This window comes from Amphibalanus amphitrite, unplaced genomic scaffold (genome assembly GCF_019059575.1).
Source record: "Amphibalanus amphitrite isolate SeventyFive unplaced genomic scaffold, NRLGWU_Aamphi_draft 000064F_arrow, whole genome shotgun sequence".
NCBI lineage: Eukaryota > Metazoa > Arthropoda > Thecostraca > Balanomorpha > Balanidae > Amphibalanus > Amphibalanus amphitrite.
Window position 1 is genome coordinate 519,179 of NW_024881560.1, and position 13,909 is coordinate 533,087.

At 51.0% G+C, this 13,909-nt stretch overlaps 1 protein-coding gene across 2 annotated transcripts in view; it reads right to left on the reverse strand.

Annotated features, from left to right (window-relative positions):
* The window catches only part of LOC122378735 (ral guanine nucleotide dissociation stimulator-like 1), a 55,253-nt gene that overhangs the window by 28,489 nt on the left and 12,855 nt on the right, over positions 1-13,909 (reverse strand). The window contains exons 1-2 of one of the 2 annotated variants that reach the window (XM_043360182.1): positions 11,522-12,154; positions 1,332-1,439 (exon numbers count right to left, since the gene is read on the reverse strand). In XM_043360182.1, the coding sequence (XP_043216117.1) occupies positions 1,332-1,439; positions 11,522-11,806 (393 nt within the window). In that variant the 5' untranslated portion in view covers positions 11,807-12,154. Of the gene's footprint in view, positions 1-1,331; positions 1,440-11,521; positions 12,155-13,909 lie in introns of those variants that run through there. The other variant, XM_043360183.1, reaches the window with a different exon arrangement.

Here is a 13,909-nt window from a genome sequence, read left to right on the forward strand (position 1 = left end):
TTTTATGATTTTAGCGAACATTGTTGAAATGCAGGTAGCTTTTCATTAATTTTGAATTGATTTCATTTCAGCTTTTAATTATTTCATCGAATGTTGTTTATATGCAGGTAGCCATTCATCAATATTGCACTGATTTGAGGAAGCGAGAAGCATACTTTACGTCAACAATCTCGCTTCTACTGTGTCCATTTCTTCACCATCTAAAGCAATCGGAACGCTACACATTTTTTTTCGGTTCGTTGCGTCACAGCTGTTTGCACCGTCGTGTGTGCCCACTCAGCGGTGTGCACGGCACGCTGTGCACGGCAGGTGCACGGTACCTGTCCGGGCCGGGCCGGGCGGCGCCACTCCGCCGAGCCGTGAGTCACCCCCGTGGGCCGGGCACGCCGCGTTTGGAGGGGAACAATGATTGCACGGTGACGAAACTGGGCCCGCTAACGACCGGCCGAGACCCAACGACCGACCCAGGGATCAGCCGGATGACCGTGAGACCAGCTGGGAAAGACCCAGGCCCCAGAGACCAGAGGGGACCAGGAGACCAGCCCAGACCCAGAGACTAGTTAAAAGCGATCAAAGACCAATCACGACCCAGAGACCAATCGGGAGCCAGTTATGTAGAAACCGGCCGGGACCAACAGACCAGGCTTGCCGACCTGACCTGGGCCCCATGACTATAATGTCACAGCCCTGCGAGAGAGTCGGCGAATTCGTGACAGGTCTCCGGTTCTGTCTCGTCGCCGTTAGCCATCTAATGGTCCTTAGAGCGAACACCTCGTCCTGGCCTCCCTGAGGCAGGGGGCGTGGCACGAAACACCGGCGAAGGCGGCGCCGGCGGGCGCAGCCGAGACTCATTAATATGTATCAAGGTTTCACGGACGGGAACGCAGGCATCTGACGGATGTGATTCGGCGCACTTGGCCAAGAAATCTAATGCTCTTTTGAAATGCATTGATCTATATGCAAACTACAGGCGCTTGAAATAGGCATGGCGTGGGCTTGAATCAGGGCAGCTATGGAAATAGCAGACATTTGAATTCACCGTCGTTGTGGCACATAAAACGGGGCAAGCATGTTGAGAAAATGATAGTCTTTTCTAGACCTTTACCTACGTAACAAACAATACCAATAACAAAAACTGGAACCGGACGAAGCAGAGTAGAAAAGGTCCGGGCAGATCGAGATTCAAGCAAGTTTTGTGCTCTAAGTGGTTTTGACATTTGTCTAAGCAAAATAAAACCGATTTATGCATGCTTATTACTCGACACGCTCAATAACACCACAGATCTCCTAGCACACTGCACCCTTCCCCGGCGATGGCCGTGTCTACTCACGCTGTCTCCGGGCGTCCTTCCCGGGTGGTGGTAGCGCACCTTCTTGAGGTACACCGAGCAGACGGCGTCGTCGCTCTTCTCGTCTCCCCACAGGCGCCACGACTGTTGCTGCAAACAGAGACAGACGCGTTCACTGCTGTGTCCACTGTCCCGCTCCCCACAGGGCGGTCCACAGGTGGGCCACAGCGCCGGCCTGGGCGGCAGGACGGTGCCCAGCAGCTCCATCGGCTGCGGCCGGCCGGCAGACTGCACGCACCGTCACGGTGCCTGTGACCGGCGGCTGCAGGAGCCGTTCCGCCGCGTCAGCAGCGGTCCGCGGCCCGCGGTCCGCGCCCGGGCTGAGCGGCGGGCGCGGCCATCTGCGGCGCAGGAGCCTGCCTCCGCGCCCGCCGCCGCCCGGCTGCCATCTGTCTCCGGGAACGGTTCTTTGGTCGACGCGGGTCATTCAGGACTGAGTGAGGCCGATGCGGTAGTAGCCGCCAGGGAGACGTGATGGTGCAGCGTCATTCAGGAATGATCAGGGCACCCGAGCGTGTGAGCACGACTATTATCGTTTGCGGACCGGGGAGCTCAGAGCCTGCGAATGGTAGTGCAACTGGATGTTGGATTGGAAGCTAAAATTTACTTTGGGCTAAATATGTGTGTATAAAAAGTTTCTAGCACCTATGTAAGTGGTGCTAAACTGGGTAGAGATTAACCCGCGCCCCACTGGGGTCTGCGTATAACACGCCCTACTGGGGGGGGGGGCTATTCATAGCCCCCCCCCTCCTAACTCCGAAACTACTGGGCCGATCGTCAAAATTCAAACGGCGTCTGATAGCCCCGCAAAAACTGTCGAGCGAAACCTAATTTTATTGACCTCGAGGTCACCGATGACGTCACAGGTCAGGTCAAAGTAAAAATTATTAGCATTTTGGCTTCTTCACGTTTTGGGCTCTTGCCGCTGTCTTACAAGTCAGATCAGGCTCATTTTTGGTTCACACACTCGTGAACAGATGCTCTAGATACTCTGAGGGTACCAAACTTGTACTTTGATTTTCAGGTCAAGGTCAGGTCACCACAGGTCACGAAAATATTATATCATCCGTCGGTCACGTGACACATGTTTTATGGTCCATTTAGGCCAAACATTTCGAATTTGATGTCGTCTGTGTCATTCGAGGTCATTTTGAGTCAAATTTAGCTCAGGTCAGGTCACTTTCAGGTCAAAAAAAGTCAAATTTTGAAGTTAAAATTTTTCAACAAAAAAGGTGTCTATTGGATGCAGTTTGAGCTCAGGAACACGATGGTGCTATTTATATTGGCGTACGATGTCAAATTCGTGCTGAAAAATTGATTTGAAAAATTAATAATTGTTAATTTTTTGCAATAATGCGTATAACTTGGCCATTTTTGAAGATATTTAGCTAAAACTTGCTAGAGTTAGTCATAATAATGCGTTCTATCACATATATTCCAGTTTTTTTCGAAAAGTCAAAAAGTTTTTGAAAAAAATGTAAAAATATGAATTTTGAATTTTATTATATAAAATTTTCGAAATTTTCAAAATTTCGAAAATCCGAGAGAGCAGTTTGATAGCGCAGTCTATTCTGAGTCCTCTCATGCAAAGAAATTGGATCTAGCTTAAAAACTGAGCTCTTGGGAGCGATTGCCGTGGTTCAATGTTTTGCGTCGAAATCGGCCGAACATGACGTCACTCTGACGTCATTTCCGGCCGACCTATGGTAGGTACGAAGTTCAAATTTTAACACAAGGTGTCAAATTGATGCAGCCGAAGGTACTGAAAGTTTGGCGTCGATACGTCAAGCGGTTTGGAAGTTATTGCAGAAAAACGGGAGGGGGGGGGGCTATAAATAGCCCCCCCCCCCCAGTGGGGCGCGGGTTAAAGTGAGAAAAGAACACGATGACACGAGCGCTTTAACTTTGTTAGCTTTTGCTGAAGAAACGAGCCCAGGCGGGTCGTATATCATCACTACGGCCAAATAGGACAGCGGTGACCGCGATTCTCGATCCCAAAGTGATCGCTCGTTTGGGGCGGAGGCGGCTCGCGCGCCCGGAGGCCAGTTTCGCTCTCAATAGCGTCCCGAAACTGTGCGATGGGCGCTCATTAGGTAGCCCCGAGTCCGTCAGACGTGTGGGTAAGTGGCACGGCCTGGCCAGTGAAACCGGCGCGCCGACGCAAGTCGCAAGGACGTGCGACTCCCGGGGTGTCAGACCGGGGAGGCCGTCGTGCATGCCAGCGCCACCGCTGACGGAGAAAACCGGATCTATAAATCAGGTACGGAGCGACAGAGGCCTGCGGCGGTGGCTTGATTCTGATATTTGGATACAGGTTGCTGCAGTTAGGGGCGGTGCAAAATAAAGAGAAATGAGCAAAGTCAGATAACATCGAAGTAAATAAAGGATAATGAGCTGCTTGTGCCAATATCCTTTGATATGTAGCAGGTGAAGATGAAGTATGCATTTTCATCTGCAAAGTACTTCAACATTAAGATAAAAACAGACTCGACAAGCCTTCAGGCGACACAAACCGGTCGGCAATAGCGAGACCCTCGATCGGACAGCGGGTTCATGGCACCGCGGCGCGGCCCGGAACAGCTGCTCGGCGAAGGACACTCCTCGTCAGATCGCATCTCGTCTTCCCGATCAGCTACTTCCGCGTGACTGGGACCGCGTGTAGGCGGGTGTTTTAGTGCGCCACTTCCCGCCGCCCGTGCGCCGGAGATGAGGCATCAGACGCACGTGTCTCTGCAGGCGAAGTGAGCTGAAGTGACTCGACAGGAGACGGGGACAAGATGACTCCGACTTCCCTTCCTGTCATGACTGCGGTTTGAGTAAAAAAAAAGAACAGAAGCTAAGGGAGGGGAGGGCGGTGGAAACGTGATGAAATGTATCGCATCCTGCATGTTTTTGTCGTGACGTCAATGCCTAAGATCGATGAGCCATTACCGGCGGCTCAGTGCTGACGGCTGCGTGTGACAGATGCCGGTCTGACATCGACCGCGGCGTCCGACGCACGCCCACCTGGGTCAATGGAACGCTGGTTCGACCAGTATAGGGGTCCGGCGCGCGCCCACCTGGGTCAATGGAACACTGGATCGACCCCCCCCCCCCCCCACACCGGCACACCTCTGGTCAATGTGTGCACGGTGATCCAACGACGAAAGTGCAATCAATGCACTCGTCCGTTGACAAAGCTACTAAAAAGTGCAGTAAACCCAGTGTGAGCCAGGGAGTAAACTGTGCTGACTGATTATTGCAAACAGTCCCCACACTCAAAACTTTTTTACTACCTCCTGGAGAGTTCATTTTCATCAAACCCGCAAGATAATAGTATATCGAAAGGGTAACTCGCTGCTACCATTATGTGCATAGTAACGGTACGTGGTTAATATGAACTTATTCGCCAGCGAAGAGTATTATTACCATGTAAATATCAATATTACTCTCGCGATCCAGAACATCACGAAAACTCTTTCCTCCTGGGTATCGTGACTCGGGTACAGATAGTCGTTTCATGCGTGGATCTTGTTTACCCTCGTGAAGATGATATTTGAAATGGAAACAATCAGCCAATCAGAAACGAGATCGGCCGTTTGCGGTTTGAAGGCCGCGCGCATCTGTCAGTTTTCGGCCGTTGGTCTCCGAGAGCGGATGTGAGCAGTGTCGGTGCCGCGCGGCGTGGCCGTTGGTGATTGTGCTTGTGTGTTGTTCATCGCCTATAGAGCCTCTGTGGACATTTTATTGTAAGTACCGATGTGCTAGAGCATTGCGTGCCGTTGAGTGGTGCTAATTTGACCTGGTTAACAGGACCCCGTGCACGGCCACGTGGCCTAGTGTTGTGAGTACGTACATTAATTTTGTTGTGATGCTACAAGTTTATGCATTTTGTTGGTGACTTTGAAAAAGCCTTGCACTGTAGTGATCCAGTCTCATTATCTCACGCAGACGGGCGACCACCCAGGAACGCCGTCGCTCACTTCAAATATTGTACGCTCTGCCTAATCCAATATGAGGGCGCTGAATGTCTTGTATTCATATTCAAATTGCATTCAAGTTGTATCGTGGTGTTTATTTACCGCTTGTACATTACTGAACGCTTTGTATAAATTTGTATGAATAAGTGAAGAGTCTCACAATGTTCATGGTTGGTGTGCCCCTCGTATTGTTTGTACGAAGCCAAATATATACCCAGGGGGGCGACACGGCTATTCGCGCAATGTATTCATTTATGGGCCGCGCGGGGCCTCGCGATGACGCGGCTGGAGGCAACTGCTCAGCGCGCTAGGATACTTCTGGCGGGGCCGGGCGCTGAACGGTGTGCAATGAATGGGTTATGGTCGGGCAGACAGAGATGAGACAGTGAATTTGAATTGACATCAGCAATCGGGTGGGGAAGGAGAACGTTTCTAATCGAGCTTGGGATGGGGAAAGCCGAAAATATCACGATCGGCTCATAGCTCCGACAGGGCCGGGTGCTGTACCATGTGTAGTATATTTAGGCGGGCAGACAGAGATGAGTTATTGGATTTAAATTCACCTTACCATCGGTTTCTGGTGAGGTTTGAAGACGTCTTTAGTCAAGCTCGGGAGTGGGGCAACGGCCACTGGCGGATCCAGGGGAAGGCATTTGGGGCAAATGTCTTCCCCAACAACCAGGGCAGCGCCCGAAATCGATTTTCGTGAATAAATGAAAACTTCACAACTTTTCTGAGGAAATGTTGGTTAATCACACCGCACAGCAGTGCACAAGGAATCGAAATCCGAGTTTTTTAAATTAATTCCGAGAAACCTTTTTGGGGTAAGCCCCCGCAGTGTCCAATACCGCTTCCTGGATCCGCCAGTTGTGAATAAGTCGGTCGATACCGAGCTTCGGCGGGACCAGGCGCTGTACACGTTGTTCTTTGAATGAAGAGGTGGACAGACACCTAGCCCCACATCCTACTGCTATGCCCGTGCTTCTGTGGGTGAAGCACTAAAGCATCACGGAATCCCAGAGGACCTGCGAGTCGACGAGGTGGCCGCTTTGGCCGCCGGGTACTGCAGCTCCCTGGAGTTGCCTGGGACCGATGGCAAAAAAACAGCTCCGGCGGTGCCCCTATGGGCCGTAGTAATTAGTGAATTCCCGTAATGTAGAGATCATATCCTCAATGGTCTCCATTACCATTTTATATTCCTAAACAATATGACAGACCAATTATGCTTGCCTACGTTCAGGCATTACCTCTGATGGTCATACGCCCAGTACAACATGTGTTGTCTGTCAAACAACAATCGACGACGGGATCCCTTCTCATCATCTCTTAAGCCATCGGCTGTCAATTCACCCACCCCGTTTCCCTAAAAATAGACGGTCAGATTCGGCCTGGGTCCTTACGACCCCTCTAAATTCGCCAGAGACGGGATCGGATCGCCGTTATTGCACCCGTCTTAGTGTCTTAAATACTATGACAGCTTCGACCACGGACGTCGGACGGGGTGATCGTTCCACGAATGTACGCACCATCCAGGCCTAGGATGCATCGAGGTTTAAAAGGATTCAGTCTGTAGATCAATCAACAAACAATGGTGGTATGCAACCACTTTAAAATATCTTCCTGACTCCCGCAACGTTCCAACGCCCCTCTGTTATGCATTCGCCCTGTGTGTCCGCCGAGCCGGCTTGCCTCCAATGACGTCATCGGCCGGCCGGCGGCGTTCAAGGTCAAACGGCTGGTGTCCTTACCTGGAGTTCTATAGCCTTGTATATACCTACATTGTTGCTCTTGAAACATTTTTTTTTTAGTTGGTGAGCTCCGGTTAACAGAAGCTTCGTGAAGCTTCTGAAGGAAGCGTCTGTGGGTCTGTTACCATCCTCTGGGGGGTTTACACTAAAGGAAAGAGTAAACATTACCATGTGACAAAGGGTAGGCCATAAAAATATACTCTCTGTAGGAGGGTAAAGCACAGAGTAGATGATGCGTTACTCCCTAAAAAAGGGTTCCGTTAAAGATTTACCCTTTCAAAGAGTGTAACCCAAAAAATGTTACACTCTAGACAAGAGTAAATCAAAAGATTTTACCATTCAGAAGATGGTAAAAAACGTCTGTGTGTCATGTTACCCCTCCCTGGCGAGTTTACTCTTCATGAAAGAGTAAAATTTACCATCTGGAAGGTGGTAAAAAACGTCTGTGTGTCAAGCTACCATGCTATGGCGGGTTTACCCTTCAGAAAATGGTAAAAAAGTTTTCAGTGCAGTGGCAGGATGATGGAGAAAATAATGTTGTAATAGAACTAGTACCAGACAGTTAACACAATCCAAAACCTCATCTTTCACAATCACGGAACACACGAAACCGGTTTTCGACCAGAAGTCGGGTCATGCCCACGCAATGTTAGGTCCTTCAAGTCTTTCCGTTTACATGGGATTACTCGAATAGGTTCAGGCCCCAGCAGTGTGGTCACTCTCACAACGGAACCGAGGCAGGTGTGCGAGAGTTGAGGATTCCAGGAATCAGGTATACATAATCTGTGGCCGCCTAATCCTGATACACCGGGTGTATGTACATGCAAAGTGCCCACGTAAGGCAACATCCCAAACAGAACAAGTTAAGTCGTAACACATAATCTGCAATCTGCATAATCCCACACAAGAGACGACTGGACGGGATTTCGTTGGTCAATCCCGCCACATTCCAAATGCAGACAATCGTGGTGGTCGCGCCTGGGTACCTGTTTAGCATCGACTTTCAACATAGCCGCCATTGTGACATCGCGGAACCAAAGCCACTTGGGCCATCCTCTCACCACGTCTCCCGCCTCTCACCGACAAATCCATGGCCATGGGGTGAGAATCCCTGTAAAAGCAGTTCTTTGTCGCCTGCGTCAGCTGAGGAGGCCCTCGGGCGACGACCGATCAGTAGCTAAGGGAGGGGCGCTCAGTCTCTGAGTGCTGGCGGCAGGCCGCGGGTAGTTGTTGGGTTTCCTGGGCGTCTGTATCGCGCTGCCCGTGACGCTGACTCACGACCGAAGCCCGACCTCAAGGTCACGAGGCCTTTGTGCCCGAGGCATTGTTCTCGGTCACGTGCCGGCGGTACGGCGGCGTCTCGGCCGTATCAATGGTAGCACAATGGATGACGATTACAGGCCTCCTCTGGCAGGGAGCTGATACTAATTGGAAAACGTGTAGGCATTTTGTAAATGTGTTGGAAACCCATTTACTGGATAGCAGACCATGAAACTAGCATGTTCGTCTGATTCATGTTCAGCGGACAGCCATAGAATGGCGAGTGGTCAAAAGAACCGGACTGAGCCGTTAGGACACTGTACCAGTGTACCAACTAAGGCGATACATAACTACATCCTGGAGTCGAACTCGACAAACCTGGGCCCAACACTCAAAACTTTTTTACTACTTCCTGCAGGGTTCATTTTCATCAAACCTGCAAGATAAGAGTATATTGAAAGGGTAACTCGCTGATACCATTATGTGCATAGTAACGGTACGTGGTTAATATGAACTTATTCGCCAGCGAAGAGTATTATTACCATGTAAATATCAATATTACTCTCGCGATCCAGAACATCACGAAAACTCTTTCCTTCTGGGCATCGTGACTCGTGTACAGATAGTCGTTTCATGCGTGGATCTTGTTTACCCTCGTGAAGATGATATTTGAAATTGAATCAATCAGCCAATCAGAAACGAGATCGGCCGTTTGCGGTTTGAAGGCCGCGCGCATCTGTCAGTTTTCGGCCGTTGGTCTCCGAGAGAGGATGTGAGCAGTGTCGGTGCCGCGCGGCGTGGCCGTTGGTGATTGTGCTTGTGTGTTGTTCATCGCCTATAGAGCCTCTGCGGACATTTTATTGTAAGTACCGATGTGCTAGAGCATTGCGTGCCGTTGAGTGGTGCTAATTTGACCTGGTCAATAGGACCCCGTGTACGGTCACGTGGCCTAGTGCTGTGAGTACGTACATTAATTTTGTTGTGATGCTACAAGTTTATGCATGGTGTTGGTGACTTTGAAAAAGCCTTGCACTGTAGTGATCCAGTCTCATTAGCTCACGCAGACGGGCGACCACCCAGGAACGCCGTCGCTCACTTCAAATATTGTGCGCTGTGCCTTATCCAATATGAGGGCGCTGAATGTCTTGTATTCATATTCAAATTGCATTCAAGTTGTATCGTGGTGTTTATTTACCGCTTGTGCATTGCTGAACGCTTTGTATAAATTCGTATGAATAATTGAAGAGTCTCACAATGTTCATGGCTGGTGTGTCCCTCGTATTGTTTGTACGGAAGCCAAATATACATTGTTGCCCTTGAAGCATGTTTTTTTCGTTGGTGAGCTCCGGTTAACAGAAGCTTCGTGAAGCTTCTGAAGCAAGCGTCTGTGAGTCTGTTACCATCCTCTGGGGGGTTTACACTAAAGGAAAGAGTAAACATTACCATGTGACAAAGGGTAGGCCAGAAGAATATACTCTCTGTAGGAGGGTAAAGCACAGAGTAGATGATGCGTTACTCCCTAAGAAAGGGTTCCGTTAAAGATTTACCCTTTCAAAGAGTGTAACCCAAAAAATGTTACACTCTAGACAAGAGTAAATCAAAAGAGTTAACCATTCAGAAGATGGTAAAAAACGTCTGTGTGTCATGTTACCCCTCCCTGGCGAGTTTACTCTTCATGAAAGAGTAAAATTTACCATCTAGAAGGTGGTAAAAAACGTCTGTGTGTCAAGCTACCATGCTATGGCGGGTTTACCCTTCAGGAAATGGTAAAAAAGTTTTCAGTGAATCTTACCAATGCCGTAAAGAGGATTTGGCAGCACTGGCCGGTGTTTACGGCACTGATATCAAATGTATCCTTTTTATTTACATCCACCTAATTTTGTCCAATGATTTTGATAACGTGCATGATTATGAATATTGCCTGAACGAAAGAATAAATGAATGTTGAATAGTTCTGAATGTTACCAAATGCCGTGAATGCGCATTCACGGCATTTGGTAAGATTGGGCCCAGGTGCTTCCAAATAAGGAGAATGGGCTCAATGGAGACAGATAGCAGCCTATTGCGTGTTTAGGAGCTTTGACGTGTATTTTACCGACACGTCCCCAACTTCCACTCATTCAAATAAAAGAACAGCGAGAACACTTTATTTTGATGGCTTATCATGAAAGGTCACTGCATAACTGAGTGCATTAGCCGATGAGCCAGTCCGACTGAAGCTAATGTTGTGCCAGTACCACTGGTTGGGGTCGTGTCGCCCTCTCCAACCCCTGATATCCCAGCAGGTGCCGTCCCTCAGCGTCCCCTCCTCTCCCCCCATCTCTCATCAAAACAGCGCGCAGCCCACGCGCCCACCGACACCAGACCCGGCTGATGGTTCACGGGGACTGTCGGATGCTGACGACCAGCGACAGGTGCGTGTCAGATACCAGCAACCCGACACCGCAGTACCACATCAACAGCATTCGGTGTTAAACTAATGAGCGCTGTGAGTCCAGTCAGTCAAAAGCCCGACATATGTGTAACAGATGTGTGACGAAATCAGGAAAACGTTAGACAAGAGCGTCGTGAACGTCTGACTAACGTCTCTTTTGTAAGAAATCTCACAAAATATTTACAAAAGCCCGACAAGGGTTGTAAAACGCCGTGCAATGTCACACGAAAAACTGACAAACGCATGACAAATTAAAGCGAATGTCTGACAACTGTCCAATAAAGGTCCGACAAAGGTCTGTAAACAGACGGCAAGATACGAGCCACCTGAAAGACATCTGCCACAGCTCTAAATTATAATACACCTACAGTCCACGGCATAAGTAATGTGCGGTTTCAGTCCTGGGTATGGTATGTTCTGCTTCTGAAGCTTAGGAATGATTAGCCAGACCACAATGAAACTTTGAATGTAGCTAACCTGTATCGTTACCCTTGCTGCTTGCAGCTGCAACTTTATCTATTGTTGACGTCTTCTTTTCGATCACTCCGCAATAAAAAGTCGCCAGTCAAAGCCATCCGTTGAGGTTGGTAAAACCGCATATTACTTTACCGGTGGGCTGTACATCGACAATGCCCTCAGTCCTCATACAGTTGTGAGCCTGACACAGCCCTGGGTCTGACACAACCCTGCCACAGCCGCTGACACGGCCGCTGACACGGCCGCTGACACGGCCGCTGACACGGCCGCTGACACGGCCGCTCGCTAACTCACCGGGGACTGGTAGACGTACCAGCGGGACATGCCCCGCTTCTCGCAGGGGTCGTGCCGCTCGTTGAGCCACACGCCGCTGTCGGCGGTGCCGTTGGCGCCACTGCCGTCGCCCTCCGTCGGCGCCGACACGTACCACACGCTGCGGGCGCGCGTCGGTCCGTCGGTACCGTCGGCACCGTCGGAGCCCCGGCGGGGCGGCAGCGTGCCCGTGGAGCCGCGGCGGCCCGAGCGACGGAGGCCGCCCCAGCGCGACCTGCCCCAGGTGCCCCACAGAGAGCCCGACATGGCCCGGCGCTGGTTCAACACCTCACTGGTCTCCCCACTCAGACCACACCGCGGCGCATCACAGAGCGGACGGCTGACTGCCGAGTGGAATCACAGGTGCGTCGGGCTGCGCACTCAGCTCCAACGTGCCGACCGCTCCTCAGACAACACACCTCTCTGAGGCGCCCTCCCAGGGTCACCGAGACAAAACACCACTCAGGATGGGTCTAGAGGTCACCGCCGCAGCACGCGGACCACCGACCGTCCTCCCCGGTCACTGTCTGCCTCCTCACTGAGACCACCACAAACCCGGCGGCCTTCGCATCACGTGCATCCTCCTGCACAGCCGGCGCCAGCCCGCACGGTACATGACTAACGCCAGCGGCGCGGGGCAGCCGCCGCGCCGCCGCCGCGTCCGGCCGCCGCGCCGCCGCGCGTGTCGCCCCCCGGCCCCCGCCCTCCCGTCCGCCAGTGGCGGCGTCATCCGCAGGACAGGGGGAGGGCAGCGGAGCGGCACTGATCGCCCCACACGGGCGGCGGCAGCGAGGGGTCGTCGTTCCGCAGGACTGAGGGAGGAGAGTGCGCACAAAGGGAGCCGCTCCCCGCCAGCGGAGCACCTGCACGCGCCACTTGTTACCGGGCCCGCCCGGTGACGTCACCAGGGGTGGTGACGTCACGTGTCTTCCCACACCTGTCGCCTTGGCAGGACTTTGACCCGGCCGCGGCGCGCGGGGTCGGCACACAGGTGGGGGACTGTTGTGGGTCACGTGCCATCGATAAAGGGAAGGGGTGATGGAGGGGGGGGGGGGGGGGCGAGCGGCGGACTTTGGTCGACTGGGTAACACTGTTTATACAGAGCGTCAGTGGATGACACATCAGTCAGCACTGTTTGCATCCGGGCGATCAGGCGTGTTTGGTCTTCTGTTGATACAGGGCGACAGTTATCGAAAGACGGCCGCGTTTGACTGATGTAACGTTTCTCTTCAATCACAGCTAGTTATTGCGGGAGTAAATCATATGTGCCGAGCGACGACAGTCTGGACTCTGGTCCCCGAAGGTCTACATTGTTACAGCTCATAGCAAAGTGTGCATAACTGCATCCTCGTGCAGTGCACCGTGCAAACCGTACAGCTTTGCGCTGACTGCTGATCCACGATGCATGCTGAGAAGGAGGTCAAACGTTGAAAACCTCTACAGACCGGGCACGTTTGATGCCAAGTGGACAAAACAAGTTGCTTGCTTACACGAATATGTCTTTACATACGTGGCTGGTTGTAACTTAGTTAGCCAATGTAACAGAATTTTGTACTAACTCACTCATACCCAGGCAATGAATTGGCCTTTTTATCGGTTGGCTGATGTCAGAAAGAAGGTCAACAGCCTAGTTATTTTATATATCTATTTTCATCTTTCTATTTTTAGAAAACAAGCCGTCCTGTCACTTGTCAGTGATGTAGGACATCAGCACGGTAGTATTTACGATCTGCCTGACAGAACGGTGACGGCTGACATTCAGTAGCCAGTTGACCTTCGTGACCTGGCACATTTCGTCCGCTGCGCCGCCCAGCCAGATCGATAGGTAACCGGTTCGCTAAGTAATTAACTATGGTATCTGCTAAATGAGCTCGTGAGCTCTGCACATAATATTCAGAAACCACCGTCAGAAGCTGGCTGGACGAAAAGGGGCCGTGCTAGATAGCTCCGAGTAGGTACGCAATGCTAACAGATACTGCAGCACGTTTGCTTTAGCATTCCAAGTAATCTAATGTAAGAAGCAATAATTTTATGCATACTTTTTTCTGTGTGTTTTGTATTATATTAACCCTCGCACGACCAGGCCATTTCTCATAACACGAACGACCAGGGGGGGGGGGGGTTGTTACGACCCCCCCCTGGCGTTTCGAAACGGAAGGTCGTAGAGCTTAGCGGAAAAAACCAACGGATTGCTCTCAACGAGATCTCGCGATTGGTGGTATATTTTTTGGTCCTAGGTCAACATTTGACCTACTTTTGACCGGTCAAAGGTCAAATTTTCGGAAAAATAGACTTTTTTCAACTTTCCGCGGCGATTGCGGCAAAACGGTTGGAGATATCGACTTGAAACCTTCACTATCGTGTTCCTTG